The 19,956-nt window shown below is 36.1% G+C and overlaps 1 protein-coding gene across 2 annotated transcripts; it reads left to right on the forward strand.

The window, feature by feature from the left end:
- Positions 1 to 331: 331 nt before the first annotated feature.
- Positions 332 to 19,646, forward strand: LOC126375541 (uncharacterized). 2 transcript variants are annotated; one of them, XM_050022520.1, is made up of 2 exons: positions 332 to 693; positions 18,271 to 19,646. In XM_050022520.1, exons 1-2 carry the CDS (start codon positions 465 to 467, stop codon positions 18,948 to 18,950), a joined length of 909 nt encoding a protein of 302 aa, XP_049878477.1. In that variant the 5' UTR covers positions 332 to 464; the 3' UTR covers positions 18,951 to 19,646. The 2 variants fall into 2 exon arrangements, with proteins under 2 accessions (XP_049878477.1, XP_049878476.1); XM_050022519.1 differs by lacking the exon at positions 332 to 693 and adding an exon at positions 14,187 to 14,502 and having other exon boundaries at positions 18,271 to 18,950.
- The last annotated feature ends 310 nt before the right edge of the window (positions 19,647 to 19,956 follow it).

Below are 19,956 nucleotides of genomic sequence, written 5' to 3' on the forward strand. Positions count from 1 at the left end.
AAAGACCCAAGGCTAAGGTAAACCGTAATCACAAAAAAAGGACAGCTACCTACTCAAAGATTTACTTTCCGCGCTTTTCTCATTGCGAAGTCCTTGATTACATTGTCATACGACAGGAGCCGTGCTATGTCGCGTTCAATCGACAAAATCGCTAGGCCAGACAATCTTTCTTGGCCCATCGTCGAGCGCAGGTACGTCTTTATTAATTTGAGCTTATTGAATGATCTCTCGCAGGAAGCTACAGTCACTGGCATCGTTAAAAATATCTTTATAGCGACTACTACATTGGGAAACATTTCCTTTAAATCCAGTTCCACTATAGCTTTGAGACGACCCATACTTGACTGACATTCACATTTATCAAATAATGTAGTCCCTTCAAGACAGGACAAGGTCAGGGGTCAACGACCTTACATTTCGTATTCTTTTGGAGTGCCAATACCAGTACAAATGATAATTCCGTCATGGGCCGTGGGGGCCATTTCGTCTTCCTTACCTCGCTATACCCTTTAATTAGACGTTTTATTAGCTCGGAGCTCTACATGAGGCTGATTGTTAAAACAAAGCATATTACTATCTTACTTCTAACTTACAATGTAAATTTAGGATGTTTATGTCTACGCGTTGTCATCGGGTGGCGCGACGGATGTGCGTGGGCGCTAGGCTCGCATTACTACAATGTCAGCGCCTTGGGTAGGTATAACTCCTCCCTCCTTAAGCTCGAAATTATCAGGGGAGTTTTTCGACTGATGATTTTGAAGCAGCCTAAAACAGATCTTGTTTCTAAAATAATAAAGTACAATACAAATGATTATAAGTAAGATTACATAGAGCATAAGAGTTCCAACACTGATGTTTTCCACATTTACTGCACTAACTTTTTCTTTGCTTTCCACTTCATTTTCACGTTTCAGGATAGCTGAAAGTATCTGTAAATTAGTCAGGTCCATATCTTCTAAGTTCAGGGCTCGGCTTTCCTTTTTCGGTGACGTGGTTGTAAACTCAGGTATGTGAATAACTGGTAGAGGGTGCATCTGGTGATACTCTACTTGTCGTGGTTTTATGATCATTTCATTAATTTTCACATCGCAGTTGTCGTCTATGGTGAGTATATAAGTTCCTTGAACGTGATGTCTGGATACTTCTTTTTCACAGACTTGGGTAACTAATGAATTTTCTTTTGAATACAGTATCCAATTGTCTGGTTGGAGTGGTATTAATTTCACCTTTTCAATTTTTACCACGATAGGATGACATTGTGTGGTGTTTCCGGTAAACTGTATAAGGTTCACAATGCACTCATCTTCCAGGTCTGGTATTCTTGATTCTTCACAAATGTAGTAATTTTCTTCCAGCTCTTTGCATGGTTCACGCCACGGCCTTGCTTTCAACCCCTTCATTAGGATATAGGGATACTTTGGGACTATAAGGGTTGATTCATTAAAATTATTCAAAATAGGTAAAGGGAAAATTTTGTAATACACATAATTATCATTTCTTATCAAGGGTATCTCCAAAATAAATGTTATCTGACTTTCCTTTACGTAAGCTTTCATCTCTATCGACTGCTCTAACTTAACCAAATTATTTAAATCTACAGGGTATACAAATGACAATGGGCACTTTTGTATGAAACTTGGTCCAAGAACCTCCACTGATGAGACTTATATGTAATGAAAGCTTATGCTTTCCCTATGATTCTGGCAAAGTCCTATCAGATTCTGTCCCGGGGTTCTTTTTTTACGGCCATGTTTATCCTGGCTAAAAATGTGATAAAATACAGTGGGAGCTAAAATCGACTCAAGATTTGTTGCTGGATAACTAAGTCTACATAAATAATTATGTATCATATTGTATATCATTTTAAAGAGGATCTTTTCCAGAATCCGAAACATAAAAAAAGCACAAAAAAATCTTTTTGTAAGCGAATTATAGTCAATTTATATCTGCAGCGCCATTGTTTCTCGGTAGCTAAGTTCAAGTTTCATGCCTTTTACCCCTTCCAAAAGTATCTTACCGATTTTTTTTATATTGCTTCCGGAATTTGATCTGAGTGATAATAACAAGAAAAATAAATAAACACCTCTCCGATAGAGACCGGCTAAGCTATTGCCTATTGCAAGAAATCGTCATCATTAGCAAGTCATTACGGTATTGCATATTATAAGCTTATCAGCAACTTGGAACTTGGCCCAAGAACCTCCACTGGTGAGACTTGCATGTAATGATAGCTTATACTTGTCCTATGATTCTGGCAAAGTTCTATCAAACTCTGTCCTAGGGTTTTTTTACGGCCATGTTTGTCCTGAGTGTACAGTAGTGGACTGCAAAATCACCTCAGGATTTGTTGTCGAAAAACTATTTAACTAAGCTAAGTCTATATACATAATTATATATCATAATGTATATCAATTTTAAAGGGGAAGGTTATCAGAATCTGAAACACAAATAAAAAAATGCATTAAGTATGTAAACGACTTTTAGCCAACTCACGTCCGTAGCACCATTTTTCTCAGCAGCTACGTACGAGTTTCGCGCCTTCCAACCTTTCCAAAGAAGCCCAATCATTTTTTCCTTCTTCTGATATTGCATTCTTAACCTGACAAGTGACAACAACAAGAAATAAAATAGATACCATTCCGATAGAGGCCGCGTAAGCTATGGACCTATTGCAAGATAACGTACTCAAAGGCTAGTCATTATAATCCAACAGACGTAACATGATTAGAATGCGGGAGGACGCAAATGTAGTATGTTTTCTTTCACCACAATCTTGTTTTATTAATCCAGGCTTATATCTTGTCTTATAAACAATGCCGAATGGTACAACAAATGTATCGTAAACGTAAGGTTGCCTGATAGTAATTGCTACCTTGGCAATAAAGCCGCCTTTTGCACCAGTTATTGCCTGAACTTGTTTAATAAATGTGTTTCTTTTGTATACAATAGAGTCATGGTATTGCATCTTGATTAGAATGACTTATTTCTTGTTTCTCTCGTACTAAGCTGTATAGTTGTATAGTTGTATTGCTGTTAGTGTTAAAGAGACACATATTTCGTCTCTTTCGCATAAGGCGATGTACTACATTTCCGTCCCGCCGCATTCTAATCATGTTACGTCTGTTGGATTATAATGACTAGCCTTTGAGTAAGTACGTTATCTTGCAATAGGTCCATAGCTTACGCGGCCTCTATCAGAATGGTATCTATTTTTTTTTTTCTTTGTTGTCACTTGTCAGGTTAAGAATGCAATATCAGAAGAAGGAAAAAAATGATTGGGCTCCTTTGGAAAGGTTGGAAGGCGCGAAACTCGTACGTAGCTGCTGAGAAAAATGGTGCTACGGACGTGAGTTGGCTAAAAGTCGTTTACATAATGCATTTTTTTTATTTGTGTTTTTGATTCTGATAACCTTCCCCTTTAAAATTGATATACATTATGATATATAATTATGTATATAGACTTAGTTAAATAGTTTTTCGACAACAAATCCTGAGGTGATTTTGCAGTCCACTACTGTACACTCAGGACAAACATGGCCGTAAAAAAACCCTAGGACAGAGTTTGATAGAACTTTGCCAGAATCATAGGACAAGTATAAGCTATCATTACATGCAAGTCTCACCAGTGGAGGTTCTTGGACCAAGTTCCAAGTTGCTGATAAGCTTATAATATGCAATACCGTAATGACTTGCTAATGATGACGATTTCTTGCAATAGGCAATAGCTTAGCCGGTCTCTATCGGAGAGGTGTTTATTTATTTTTCTTGTTATTATCACTCAGATCAAATTCCGGAAGCAATATAAAAAAAATCGGTAAGATACTTTTGGAAGGGGTAAAAGGCATGAAACTTGAACTTAGCTACCGAGAAACAATGGCGCTGCAGATATAAATTGACTATAATTCGCTTACAAAAAGATTTTTTTTTGTTTTTTTTTTTATGTTTCGGATTCTGGAAAAGATCCTCTTTAAAATGATATACAATATGATACATAATTATTTATGTAGACTTAGTTATCCAGCAACAAATCTTGAGCCGATTTTAGCTCCCACTGTATTTTATCACATTTTTAGCCAGGACAAACATGGCCGTAAAAAAAGAACCCCGGGACAGAATCTGATAGAACTTTGCCAGATTCATAGAGAAAGCATAAGCTTTCATTACATATAAGTCTCATCAGTGGAGGTTCTTGGACCAGATTCGCCCATTCTCCTTTAACAGTTTTCTCTGCTTTCTTAAGCGTAGCTAATAGTTCATCTGAATCTATAACGGATTGGTGTAAAGTTCCTAATTTACTAAAAGACACTGCCGTCTCGATCTCATCCAGCCTAATGTATAACATCTGAAAGTTATGTAAGAATAAGTTATACACTTGTATAATCTTATCGTGGTGTAATGATGTTTTTGTCTCGTTTAATTTAATCCGAAGTTCTCGTATTGCTTTGTCTAACTGGATGAAATTGTTTCTGGTAGCATTTGTATTGTTTACGAAAGACTCCATCATTTCAGTGATTAATGTTATTTTTCTAGAGACAGTTTCCTGGCGTGATTGTAATTCGTTAATCAATTTGTCGTACTTAATAGCATCGTCATTATCCAAATTTCCTGTTATTACTTTAATCAATGAGCCCATAGGATTCAGAATTCCGCGCTTGTAGCGTTTCATAGGGACAAGTTGCCTAAATTTGTTTTGGGTTGCATTTTTAATAAAGTTTGTTTGTGTCGCTATATCACTGTTTGCCGGGGTCATTCCTTTTTTGTTGAAGTATTGAAGTACATGTTTGTTAAAATTCGTATACCTATTTATATTAAAATTTAGGTCTTCGCCTAATAAGCTTATATTTAATACAAGATGACCCGGTTAACGTCGTATCACCATATGTATTTTAGAGCCTTATAAAGGCATTATCAGAGCACCTAGCATAGGGCGAAAATGTATTGAAACGTCACTTAAAACGTGTGCATAAAACCTATCATGCTCAGATACTCAGATAGTCTAAGTATCGGCCCCATAGTGTGCGGAAAAAGTGGGTAAATCACGTACACATGTTCAGCATAATGTTCATAATTATTTTGTATGTCACATAAGTCACGTTATGAGATTATAGACACTTCCCTGATTAAAAAAAAATATTGAAAAGTATTGGATTCCACTAACTGTATATATATACATAGAATATAGATATACAGTTTGCCTGGGTTCAATACTTTTCAATACTTTTTTTTAATCAGGGTTATGTTAACAAATAAGGTAAAGTCTATTTTTTTTCGGTCTTTATCGATTGCGCCATATTACTAAACGTAATAGTAGTATAGTAACCAGGCAACACTCACTGTCACTGTCACCAAACTTTCAAAGAAAATATAATTGTTATTTCAAAACTATTTTTCAGAAGTAATAACTTTTAAAATGCACCAAACTTTCAAAGAAAATATAATTGTTATTTCAAAACTATTTTTCAGAAGTAATAACTTTTAAAATGCATTGCTGTTTTGTAAGAAATGGATTGAACGGCAGAACAACAGTAATACCTGTCCTAGTTGCAGACAACAATTGTTAAGATGCGACGAATGCTTCACTATAACCGCTGATACTTTCAAGTTTTGCGTCAAGTGCGGTCACAATTTGAGCCGAATAATAAGACTAAATAGGGCTAAGGAACAGAAAAAGCGAGTCAAACAACAACTGCTTTCAAAACCGAACTTCAGTCACTCAACAATGTCATCATCAGTTGAGAACATAATATTTTCTGAACTTAATTTAACTGCCGAAGACCTTAAGGATATGGAGGAGATAGAAGAAAGCCATCAACACAACATCGGCAATATTGTGGTTCAACCAGACTTGTCCGAGTCACCGAGGCCTCTCGCTACTCCGTTAAATCCTGGCGAGCCAAGTGAAGAGAAGTTATCATCATCATCATATCGGACAAAAGATGTCCATTGCTGTACATAGTAGCTGGATATACAGTTCATTAATTTAAAGCTTTCTGATAAACTATATTTCTTGTCTTTTTTTGCGGTGCGTAAATATATAATGATGATTGTTTTCGGACGCGCGAACACGCAACGTATAATTGTCCATGCGCGAAACAGGGAAACTCCAAGTTGATTCCGCAAACTTGCAATGACTGGCCTTGCGATTTATTGATGGTCATAGCAAAAGCCAGACGCACGGGAAATTGTAAACGCTTAAAATCGAATGGCAAATCCGTTGGAATCATCGGTATACGCGGGATCAAGACATCCTCTCCTTTATATTTTCCCTTGATGATCGTGGCTTCGATGACGTTACTCATTAGCTTCTTCACAGCCAGTCTCGTTCCATTGCAAAGTCTAGGTTGATTTATGTTACGCAGCATGATGACAACTGATCCTACTTTTAATTGCAAATTATGTGGTGGTAGTCCAGGCAATTCCAATGAATTTAAAAATTCTGTGGGATAGTTGACTGCGTCATCCTGGTTTGTAGCTGTGTCAACTGATTTATAAGTAATCAACTCTCCTGGAAGGAAATTCTGAATGGTCACATTAAGGTCATCGACATCTTTGTTTTTTGCCGCCAATATTGCTCGTTCACTCAGCCAATTATGGTCATTATATTGTTGTTTTATGTCCGGAAAAACACGCTGAATAAGCTCCTCTTTCGAGTCTGTGAAGTGACAGAAATCTGTGTTATTAATCCGCTCGATGTGTCAACTGCGACCTTACCATTTCCAATATCTAGCAACTGCTTCGAAAACACAATCGCAGTTTGATCTTGTTGCAAAAACACTCGCATGTTAGTTGTTAATTGGAGTGTCTTTACGTGCCGCCACAAATTAGATGATTTTAGGCATGCGTTTAGTTCGTCAGCAACAGTTGATCGAGGAATAACTGGAAGAGTCTGACGAAAGTCACTTGACAACAGAATCATGGCTCCACCAAAAATGTTTTGGTTGTCACGTAAATCTTTTAACGTCCTATCCAGTGCCTCCAGCGACCTCTTGTGAGCCATTGTGCATTCGTCCCAAATTATCAATTTACATATCTGGAGAATCTTCGCCATAGCGCTATTTTTGGCGATGTTGCAAACCGGTGTTTCGTTGATTTGCATGTTTAGAGGTAATTTCAAGGCCGGATGTGCAGTTCGTCCGCCTTCTAACAAAGTTGCAGCTATTCCAGATGAAGCCAACGCTAGGGCTACCTCATTTTGCGATCGGATCTTTGCCAATAGCAATGAAATTAGGAACGTTTTTCCAGTACCCCCGGGAGCATCAAGAAAGTAAATCCCTCCAGATCCACTATTCACAGCTTGAATCAAACTATCGTACGCAATCCTTTGTTGTTCATTCAATTGTGGAACAGTTGTGCGAACTGTTTCGGTCAATGCTTCAGTATCGTATTGTTTTTCTCTTCGAAGTTCATGGTTAAATGCATCTTGCATAGAACGATTGGGTGCTGTCAGGCCCAATTACACGACAATACTTTATTTGCCATCAATAAACACATATCTTCTATCACGATCAATGTCTCGTTATAAATTTCTGCAGTAATTTGTAGTGTAGGATCCAAAGTTTGACAACGCACACGATGCAACACATCTTCAGACATGTCATCCCTATATTTCATCCACAAATCTTCCGGATTCGAGGGGAAACATGTTGATATTATAATTGCAAACAATGTACGAATTTGATGCGGCGATGAAGATATGATGGAATCCTTGAGCGTATTATCCCAATGCGAATCGTCCTCGAGCAACTGCAATAGTTGACATGCCTCACGGTAAGTTGCACACCGATGTCCATCAACTGTTCTCAATTGTTGAAATGATGTCGGACCACGAACATGTACCAATAACAATCTAAGATAATAACATTCATCGTTATTTGGATGTACTGTATACTTATAATAATATAATATAAGTTTTAATAAACTATAATAATATAAGTTTAGTTTTATTTACATAATTAAATAATATAATCATTGTTTTTTTTAATGAAGTTAAGAAAATAATCAAAAGTTCATTTTTTTTTGCACGGGAGTGTACGTGCGCGAACTTAGTGAACTTAGAACTTAGAGAAGTAGGGGATAGGTTGTTTGTATGAAGTGTCCGGGCTGTGATGATAGTAAGGTTCGATAGGTGCCTTGCCTATAGACGTCTCGATTCCGAACCATTTTCCGTAACTAAACTATAATAAAGCCGTATTAACATAAATTGTAGGGTTTAAAATAATTAAAGACGTAAAATATTATGAAAACAGAAATTTACCAAGATACCTACCTACTACCTATAATACCTACTTAATACCTTAATAGGTAAGTATCTACCTAGGTAAGTTAGGTAGCTATAGGTAGAAAAAGTAGCTTTTCGCTTTCAACTTTAGGCAGACGGCGATTGTCGTAGATGGGTAGGTAATGTTTGTAACTAACGTAACTAGTTGTTTAAGCCTGAAGAGGTAACAAACATACAGGCAGATTTACCTACATACCTAGGTACCTACTACGCATCGCATCGCATCGTACGTACCTATCATTTGCGTTTGCGCGACTCAGCCAGTAGGTAGGTACCTGCCTACCTACTTACCTACAATCGTAATAACACGTGACCTCGCGCAACGCAACAAGCCAGAATGGATCTTATATTTATAATTACATAAAGTCTATAGTTTCTCGACACACGGAATTGAGACGTAGTTGTTTACAATCTTGTACAAAACAGTGCACCGCGCTTACAGGGCTTATAGGTATATATGTTACTGTAAAAGCTCGAACTGCAGTAAATCCTAAGATATTCCAGTAAAACCTAAGATTTACCAATTCCTAATGGTAAATGTCCCAAAAGATTTGCGATTCGAACTTTTACTACCATTCCGTTGGTAAATCTTAGGATTTACATTAACGGCACGGTAAATGTTGAAAAACAAAACATGTCATAACGTGCTCAGCGCATCGACTTGTAGCTTGCCGCTCCCGCTACCCGCGCACCGTCTCCGCCACTCCGCTCGCCTCAGTCGCTCGTTTGACACGTTTGAACTCGCACGATAAATTGATTTCTAATTGTATTTTTGGTGTTTAAAAGTTATTTGTGAATAAAAATGAGTATGAAGCAAAGATTTTATGAAATAATGGACGAGCTTGTGGCAAACAAGAAAGATAATAACTTTTATCTCGATAAGGACAAATACGCTAAGTGTTTAGAGGAAGTAAAAACTGCAAAGAACATTAAAAAGAAGGAAGCTGTTCATTACAGGCGTATAAAACGCTATGATATTTTGACTATAGGCGGCGAAGAAAAGCTAATTGCCCCAATGAAGGAAGATAATGGAGAAATCAAATATTATGTTTGTTACGACGATTTATTTAACATTCTCGAAGAAACGCATTTTGCTGTTGGACACGGTGGAAGAACAAGGATGCTCAAAGAATGTAACCGCAAGTATAATAATATTACAGTTGAGGCTATCATGACATATTTGAAATTATGCCAACCTTGTCAAAAGAAACAGAGGACTTTGAAAAAGGGTATTGTCATTAAGCCTATACTTCATAGTGAAATGAACTCACGTTGTCAAGTAGATCTCATAGATCTACAAACTAATCCTGACGGGAATTATAAATTTATATTAGTTTATCAAGACCATCTGACTAAATTCGTGATCCTTCGTGCACTTCAAACTAAACGCGCAACTGAAGTCGCATATCATCTATTGGATATTTTTACCACTTTTGGAGCGCCGAACATCCTTCATTCCGATAATGGTCGGGAATTTAGTAATCAAATAATTGAAAATTTATGCTCTATGTGGCCAGACGTTACAATCGTACACGGAAAGCCAAGGCATAGCCAGAGTCAAGGATCGGTAGAGCGTGCAAATCAAGACATAGAAAATATGCTCAGTACGTGGATGGAAACCATTCAGATTACAAAGTGGTCAGAAGGCTTGAAATTTATCCAGGCCATGAAAAATCGAGCATATCATGAGGGAATCAAATGCTCTCCTTACGAAGCAATGTTTGGTAGTCCAATGAAAATGGGCATTGCGACATCAGCTATTCCTAAAGATATGATTGGACTATTAAAATCTGAAGAAGATTTGGAAAATGTGTTGCATTCCCGAAAAAATGTTGAAAATATGATAGAACAGGACAAGGAAAACAACGTGGTTGGTAATGAGTCAGAAGGAATAAAAAAAGGAAACAGTAAAAATGTGAACAACAAAACACAAGAAAAAGAAATTATTGCACTGGAACAGACCACAGAAAAACAAATAACCGATGATAGTGATGATACCAATCTAACTTTTCAAATACAAACCGATTCAGAGACAGAAAGCGCTATTCAAGCTCAACAAGATCCAATACCAAAGAAGATAGAATCTATTCAAACAATAAGAACAAAAGCAAAAGTTAATTTGGAAAACCAAGCTGAAAAAATGAAAACCATGTCAGCTGATAAATATTCAAATGTGGAAGTGGGCCAAAATGTAAGACTGAAAGTACCTGAAATTGACAGAGCTAAAACTGACCCAAAAAGCATTATTGCAGTTGTGATAGACGTAAAGGACAATGAGTTTTACCAACTAGGTACCAAAATGGGAATACTAAAACAGCTTTACACCAAGAATCAGTTCGCCGCATGCTCTGAAGATTTTATAAAGATAGAAGAAATTGTTACGGATAAAGAAGTGAGTCTTCGAGAAGTTGTCGGAAAATTGTCGTTAACTGGAGGACAAGGATTCAAAAAATGTAATTGTCAAAAAAAATGCTCGACGAAAAAATGCACCTGCAGATCATCAGGATTACTTTGTAATTCTAAATGCCACAGCAGCAATCCTTGTTGTAACAAGTGAAATGTTTTTTTAGGTACCTTACCTATTAATCAATCACATTTGATTGTCTTTTTTTACTTTTAAACCAAATAATAAAAAAAATAATAATTAAGTTTGACTAGCTTTTGTAAGCATTATGTTTTGTATGTCGTTGTTAAATTCCAAATAGAGAAGTACTGATTCAGTTAGATATGATAGAGATTGAGATATTCAGAGATATACGTTATGTGTTTTTTCAGAATAATTTAAATAAGTTGGTATTAGTTTGTACTTATTACTATCATTATGATACCTTTAAAATACTATGTACCTGTTTTGTCTAATAGTTCAAAGTAAATAATTAAGAATTAATCATTGTTTTATTCCTAAAACCAACATCTACCAGCTGACAGTGGTAAAACCTAGCATATACTGAATTCGAATGGTAAAAGCTCGAAAACATCGTCGTATCTTCAGAAATACTTACATTTACCAACTCATGTCGGTAAATCCTAAGACTTACACTTAAATCTTAAGATTTACCGTAGTTCGAGCTTTTACAGTAACATATATATTATAACGGTTATTAAACTACCCAAACGCGATGCGTCGAGATCGCGGGCTCGGGCATCAGGATCGGGCAGTGTTATAATAAATAGTTCATTGGTGGGCGATTTCGTCATACATTTTATAGGTAGGTAGGTAGGTTACATTGGTACACACGATGACTTGGCGCATCGTGTGTGGCAGATGAATCGAGTTAATGTAGGTAATAAAGCCTTATCATTCCACTTACTTAAGTAGGTAGGTACCTACTATCTGTCATTATAATAATATTATAAAACAAAGCTCCCACGCCATTCGCTCGTCTGTTTGTTGGCGGCTAACTCAAAAGAAAAAAAATAATAATGACAGATATAACTTAAAATAAAGTTAGATGTGTTTACAGGAATTAGCACCAATGTCATGATTTACAAGAAGTGTTATATATTTTTTTCTTTGAACTTCTATATTTGCAACTTTTTACCACGCACTTCGCATGTTGCCAGTTCGGCGCCTAATCGCGCACCGCGAAGAAATACTGTCACGTCGCTATATTAACAGTAACTTTGCGTCCCACTTTTTGAGCGCTGATGTTCAATCTATGTCCGAAAAAATCAAGACTAGTGGAGCTTTCATCGAAAAAGCTGCCTAATGGTTTTGAGATATAACAAAACAATGTATTGTGGAATTTTATAAGTACCTACCTATGTCTATCTTTTAGGAATCACTTATCATACACATTTTAATATTTATAAAATGGCTACGTTAATACGTTAGTTACCTACCTACTTTAATGAATGTTATAATTGCCCTTTTCTTCCTTTATGTTAGGTATGTTACCTCCAACAACTTTGCTTTACATTCACCTTTTGGGGCCTTTGGCGACTCAATCATAACCCTGACACTAGGGTTGATTAGGCTGGTATTCCACCCACGACAAGAAAATAAGATTCACGACATTATTTAATACATACTATTTTTCTTTTTAGGTTCATCAGGTACTTTTAAAGTACTGACACCGAAAAAGGTGTACAAAAATAAACGGCTTCGCGACTGCGAACTTGAAGAGCTCGTGGAGCCGCCAGCAGTAGCATGTACCGCCAGCAGGCAGTACCAGTGCAACACGCCGAAGAGAAGACGGTTGTCAATTACTGAAGACACGCCAAAATGCAAAGTTTTAAAAAAGAAATTAGTATTGTATCTAACAATAACAAAATGTAATACCTTTTGAATTAAAGAAGTAGTTTAATTGAATATTTATTGTATTTTCATTCTAGTCATTAAAAAAAATCCAACTTCATTAAATTTGTTAATTTTAATAATGAAGTAGGTATCTTAATTTGCATATACTAATACTAGGTACTTTTATATAAATTGTAATGAATAATTAATTATTTATAGTTACTTTAAATGATATCTATCTATGTAATGGAAAGGGGATAGTAAAATAAAAAAGACACATTTCTATTGTTTAGTTATTTATTCAAAACCATACAAAAACTCAGTTGAATCAGAAAGGCTGGATCAGTGTTTTTCCCAGGAAAACCTAGGTAACTATTTGGTACTCAACTAAAACTCATTTAAACAGGCACATTATTGCCAGATTCACATTCTGCTGTTTGCACATCCTTTCCTTTACTACTTGGGCCACATTATCTTTCCACTTATTTTATATTATCTTGACTCAACCAGGGTACTCGCTACATTATGTTACCTACAAACATTATGTTACCTACAAATGAAAATATAATAGTTATTAAAATAGCACATTAATTTTGATCGGCAATGATATTCAGAACAAAACATTTCTACCACCCATTAGGTATTATAGTTTATCTATGTATCACAGATAATATAATAACATAACATAAGCAAGATCTTGCATCCCATTGAGGTAGTCAAAGTAACATTCATCACAAGATGAACTAAGCACACGCACCTCACGAGCTTTCTGTTAGGCTAACGATAGGCCGTATTGCTACCTATAATGGTCGAGCCAACTGTGCTAGATGTGAACTGTTTAAAATAAATCAATGCAAGTCCGGTACCAGGGTTTGAACTGGTGTTCATCATTTGAGATGCAAACAAGTGTACCATTATGACCTATTTTATATTAGAGTAATAGTGACTATATAATAATAGTAGGTATATTGCAATGTATGTACACCTTGTGTGCCAAAACTTTGCTCTGTCCGCCCTGAGAAGGAGAGTAAGTGTGAGTTAATACTCTCATATAAGAATGAGTAGATTGGTGGAATGGAGTAGTAATAGTAGGCTCTATTTTTTACATTTAGACACATGGATGACCTATTACGCATGTAATCCGATGAGTTTGAAATTTATCTACTTTATTGAACATTTAGATATTCGGGCTCAAAGAAATGGGTTAATGGGATAATAGTTTAAGCATACATACCTGGCAAAGTGCGATTCTCATTTATGCAGAACAGAAGTCAAGATTAAGTTTTCACTATAATACCTACAACTCCAAAGAAAATATTTTTCTTTGAAAAGTAGTGTGGCTTTCATGAGGTAGACTTTTATCATATTCATCTCTTGGTCATGGTCAGAAAATTGTTGATATGTGGTTCTAATAGCCTTTGCATGTCATTCTTCACAATGGTTATCATCGTCTTTAGAGATCTGAAATAAGTTACAGGCTTAAATTCACAACACGCTCACTGCCTAACTAGACTAAGGCCTAATTCGCACGAGACGGACGTTAAAAAAGCGTTCAAATAGAACATATGCATACCCAAGTACGTGTTCACACGTCGGCGCTTTTAAAACGCGACGCTTTTTTATCGAGCAGTGTTGCATTTTCAACGCAGAGCGTTGGGAATAGGCCGTATGAAACTTTTTATTATTATTCACACGAGCGTTAAAAAAGCGCCAGCGCTGCGATCAGTACGCCCCGCGATCTCTAAGCGGTCGGACGTGTTTGTTCTGTTTTTTTCGGGCGTGCTTGTCGAGAACGTCGGTATGATGTCGTGGGTTGTAGATCCTGAAGTCCTTATTTTAGAAGTTGAATCTTGGCCACTTCTATACGCAAAAACATTGCCAGAATACTCAAATAAAATTATGAAAAATAATACCTGGGAGGACGTTGCCAAAAAACTTTCAGAAGACTGGGAAACCCTCACCAATGAGGAAAAAATTAGCCGAAGTAAGTAAATAATACACTTTTATTAATTTTATATTTTTATTTCGTTTATAATAATATGTCCATCCATATTCTATACATTGATAGCTTGATATTGCCAAGTCCGAATAGAACCTTGTGGCGATGTAAAATATTTAGCAAAATATTCACGTATTTTTAGACCCGTGTGGTTACTTCTTAGACCTGTTGGTTGTAGACCATGCATTGTACTGTCAAACAAAGTATCATCAAATTGGAATCCATCTTTTTGTCTGACAAAATTGTGTAGAACGCAACATGCTTTGACTACTGATATCGTAGGATCGGGTTGAAGATCTATAGCCCTCGTTAAAATTCTCCACTTGTTTGACAAAATACCAAAACTGCACTCAATCATTCTTCGTGCCCGTGTTAGTCGATAATTATAAACACGTTGTTGTACAGTCAAGTTTCGGTTTGGATACGGTCGTAAAACATGTTCAGATAGGGCAAAAGCTTCATCGCCAATTAATAAAAATGGCATACGTTTCCCATTCGGATCATTCGGTAGTGTTTTCGGTTCTGGTAAATTGATTTTGCTCGATTGTAATTGCCTGTTAAATGATGAAATCAGAAATCAGAATCATTTATTCAATGTAATTATCATGGATAAACTTGTTGAAGGTCAATGTAACATTTTTGAATTTACGTCATTTCGCAAGGTGTTATGGCTGAGGAGAAGAAATGACAAGAAACTGCAACAGCAACACATCTTTTAAAAACCAATGAGGATATAGATTACAAGTTATTTAATAACTAGAGGAACACATTCAATACCAGACATTTTTATCATTTAGGTAGTAATTAATCTTATAATAAGCTTTTTTACATAAAGTAAGCTTCACGTGAGCTTTAAATTTATTTTCTGACAAATTTAAAATATTATCTGGTATTTTATTGTAAAAACGTATACATAACCCCGAAAAAGATGAATTTAATTTACTTAATCTAGAATTTTGAATAGCAATTTTATGTTTATTTCTTGTATTGTAAGTATGCCTTTCACAGTTTCTCGGAAGGAGAGATAAGTTTTTACGTACATACATAATGTTTTCATATATATATTGACTTGCGACCGTCAGTATATTTATTTCTTTAAACAGCTCCCTCAAAGAGTCCCGACAACGCAGCTTATAAATAGCGCGAACTGCTCTTTTTTGAATGATGAAAATAGTTTCTACATCAGCGGCTCGACCCCACAGCAAAATACCGTAAGACATTATGCTGTGGAAGTAGCTGAAGTAGACAAGTCTAGCAGTGGGTACATCTGTGAGTTGTCGGATCCTTCTGACGGCATATGCTGCTGAACTTAGCTTGCCCGCTAGTGATACAATATGTGGGCCCCATTGAAGTTTTGAATCTACAGTAATTCCTAAGAAAACTGTGTGTTCAACAAAATCTAGTTTCTCGTCGTTAATTTTAATGTTATTATTTACTTTCTTTACGTTTGGTAGAACAAATTTAATACACTTCGTTTTCTTAGCATTTAGAACTAGGTTATTTACTGTAAACCAACTTAGAACCTGCGACACAGCGCTGTTTGCTTCGTCAAATTCCTCTAACTTTCTGTCGATTTTAAATATAAGAGAAGTGTCATCCGCGAACAGCACAATGTCAGCTTGGTTCTGTACTACATAAGGTAAATCATTTATGTACACTAAAAAAAGAAACGGACCCAAAATGGATCCTTGAGGAACTCCCATTTGAACATGAGAGCCCGAAGAAGTTGTACTATTGATTTGTACCTTTTGTATCCTATGAGTAAAAAGTAATGTTTTACACTGCTACAATACACAATATAATGCCAACAATATAATGTTATTGTAAGTGTGTAAATAAATAGAAAAACATTGTGTGTTTCCGTTTTTTGTCGTCAACTATGTTTCTACTTAACGTCAAAACAAAGCGAGACTACAACGGCGCCGGGTGTGAGGTTGGACTTTAATCTCTGGTGTGATCTGTGTACTATTATGTTATAGCAATAATATTTATCGCTAGCTAATGTAATAATATGGAACAAAGCAATACTCCCCAGGTTTTAGTCCGTATTTTCGAATTTGTAACGTCGGTGTCCGTTGGTCTCCGTACGACAATCAGCTGATTTGAATTTACACCAATATTTCCACTTCAAATACACAAATTTCTATTTTACACACTTTATATACTAAAATTAACACAAATACAAGTAAATTAGTCGACTAAAAACTATGATTATAATAAAAATACGAAATTAAAACTAAGATACGCGTCTTGACATTTACGCGTCAGTGTTGCCACATAGGACTATCCAAAATTAGCACATCATTTGTAGCGCTGTGTGTGCGATACTATAATAAGATACCAGAAGATGTACTAGGCCTTTCGGGAAACATGTTTAAGAATGTTATAAAAACTACTTTAATCAGTAAAGCTTATTATAAAGTAGGAGACTATCTTAAAGATAATAATATTAAATGGATTACTTCAGCTCAACACAAGAAAGACAAGAATGTTTGCAATAAAAACTTGGCCCTAAAATACTGAATTTGAAATAACTTTGTAAGTGGATTAAAAAGGATTGTGAAACACTTGATGATATTTGAACAGTAGACTTTTTTTTTTATATCCAGGCGGAGGATTTTTGAGCTTCTTTATATAAGTGGTGCATGCTCGCCTCGAAATGTTCGTGTACGCGGTGGCGTCCGGAAGTCGGGTCGCACCTTTCCCTCAAAAATGTGCGAAGGGAGCGATGGCTGGCTTTCGCGTCAACTCGTGATCGGGTGCTGCGTATGTGGACAGGCCTGCTTCTGTCAGGGAGCTCATAAAACACTGTTTCTGTGATAAAGTCACATAAACTCTTTATGTTTCACTTTCCTTCCACCGACTGTAATTGGAATACCATTGTATTTAAGTCTATAAATTATGTAATACAAACTGGTTTAAAAGAAAAGAAAGGAAAACATGAAACAGTAGGACTAGGGCCCTGTGCTGGGAGGTTTTCTGGCCACGTCTTTCCCTCAGCGTTACAGATTCCGATGTGGTAGTAGTTTTACAGCTAGTTACATAATATGTAATTTAATTATGTTTGACGTTCAAAAAGCGCTAACTTTGTAAGCCAATTTTGAAAAAATAAATATTTTTGATTTTTTTTTTTTTAGGATGTATTTTTAAATATGTTTGAGTCAGTGGAGCCGTCGTATGCTCCTACTTCAATGCAAGTAAAACAATAGTTTGCATCACAAATTGCCATTAAAACTATAGAAAAGTAATTTTTATAATTATAGTACAGTGAACCGCTTTGATTAGGCTTTGCCATTTCAATATGTTTGCCATCGACGGCCACTATTACATTGGGAAAATTCGTGCGTTGATAAAATTCTTCAGATATTTTTTTAAAGTCATCCTTTGATTTTTCTGGCATATACATAGGCTTTAAACAATTCCATATTGCATCTCAGACTTGTTTAATAATGTAATGTATAGTAGACACTCCAAGTAGAAACTGGTAATGTAAATCATGAAAATTGTTGCCTGATGCTAAAAATCTGTAACAAATAAAATGTGATGACAAATTTATGATACTTTTTATCTTAAGAAAACTATTTTTACCGGATTTTAATCGCGTTTATTTTGTTTTTTGTATAGACGTTTCGAGCCCTTTGCAGGCATCATGGTCACAGGTAGACAGTCTGCCGGTAAAATCCGGTAAAAATAGTTTTATTATGAGTTCGAGTCGCGAAAATCTAAGAAAGTATTACTTTTTATCTTTTTCAGGCAAAGACATACAAGCAAAGTGGAAACACTTAAGGGACAACTTCCGGCGTGAGTATCAAGCCCAAAAAGAAGTAGCATCAGGACAAGGTGCAAAAAAGAGAAAAAAATATAGATATTACGACCAATTACTATTTCTAATTCCACACGTCAAGGATGCTAAAACTTCCGGAAACTACAGTACTCCAGCAAATGTTTCGGAGGAAAATATTGAAAACATTGAAAATTCACCCGCTGAATCATCCACAGTCACACGTAGTGTTTCAGAGACCACAAAGAAGAAAAAGAAAACCACATCCTCGTTTGAGGATGCAATTCTGAAGGCCATGAACAATGAAATATCTGAAGCTGACGAAGATAAGACATACTGTTTATCACTGGTTCAGTCACTTAAAAAGATGGACGATGATAACAAAATGCTAGCTAAAATCGAAATATTGAAAGTAATTCGCACTTTCACAAATAAGTCGCATAATATATATAACAGTGAGCAAAACCAAACACCATTTAATAGACCAAACGTTGTACCGTATTGGAACCACACAAATTCTAACTTTTCGGCTCAATCAACGCCCATGTACAGTCAAACCACACCACAGCAGCAGTCACAACCAACATCCACTCAGGCCCATAATATGTATCAGCAGCAGTCAGAGTCCAATCCAACACTATCTTTGCATTAATCCTCATCCATTAATCCTGTACATCGATCGACTGTAATTCAGATTTTAGAGAATCAACTGTACCGGCCCGCTAATTTAACTGCACAAAGTTCTAGGCCACAATCCGCCCAAAGTTACTTTACCACTTTCAACCCAAATATTTGTCCATCTCCATCGAATACCGACTCATTAAGCTCAACAACAGTTCAAAGTCCCTTATTACTCAACATAAGTTCGCCAGAAGAATATCCCTTGTCTCCAGATGATTGTCTTAAATAAGTTTTTTAATAATAAATAATGTTTTGTTTGTAATATTGGTTTTATTATTTTACTTACCTCAGTGTTACAACCAGTCGTAGTGTAGGTGGTATCGCCAAACGCATGATGGTATCTTGGAGTGTTATTTGAGGCCCCACTATTTGCAATAATTCGTCAAATGTTGTTATACTCATTCGAAAATAATTAAAGAATTTACTGGGAAATTGCCTCAAATCTTCGTACAGTGTCACAAACTGTCCTTTTAAGTATCTCTGTTCATTCAGAGGATGTACCCAGAATGTCCTTTGTTTCTTTCTTCGTCTTCTAGCAACACAAACCGCTATTGCTAGTAATTTAGCAGAAACCATTCTCACGTCTTACTAAAGCGAGGCACGAGACGAAAGTGATTTAAAAACGTTCGTATGAATGATCACATTGAGGACGTTATAAAAGCGCCGATGCCGGGTTATAACGCAACGCTGTTTAAACTCTCGTGCGAATTAGGGCTAATTTAACTTTTTTCAACAAACAGTATATTATGATTTGTACCATAGATAGGCGACAGCTACACAAAAAAAGTATCTACTACATACATACTTATACTCACGCCTGTAATCCCGATTAGGCTGGGCAGAGCCACGAGTAAACAGAGACCAATTTGGAAGCACTTTATACAAAGTCCTCAGGTGCTTAACCGGTGGTCCAATGTAATGTTTCATCATGCTATAAAAGACTTGTCTTTCATAAAGGTTCTCAGTCGGTTTTACGA

The sequence above is a fragment of the Pectinophora gossypiella genome, chromosome 19, assembly GCF_024362695.1.
Source record: "Pectinophora gossypiella chromosome 19, ilPecGoss1.1, whole genome shotgun sequence".
In the NCBI taxonomy this organism is placed as follows: Eukaryota; Metazoa; Arthropoda; class Insecta; order Lepidoptera; family Gelechiidae; genus Pectinophora; species Pectinophora gossypiella.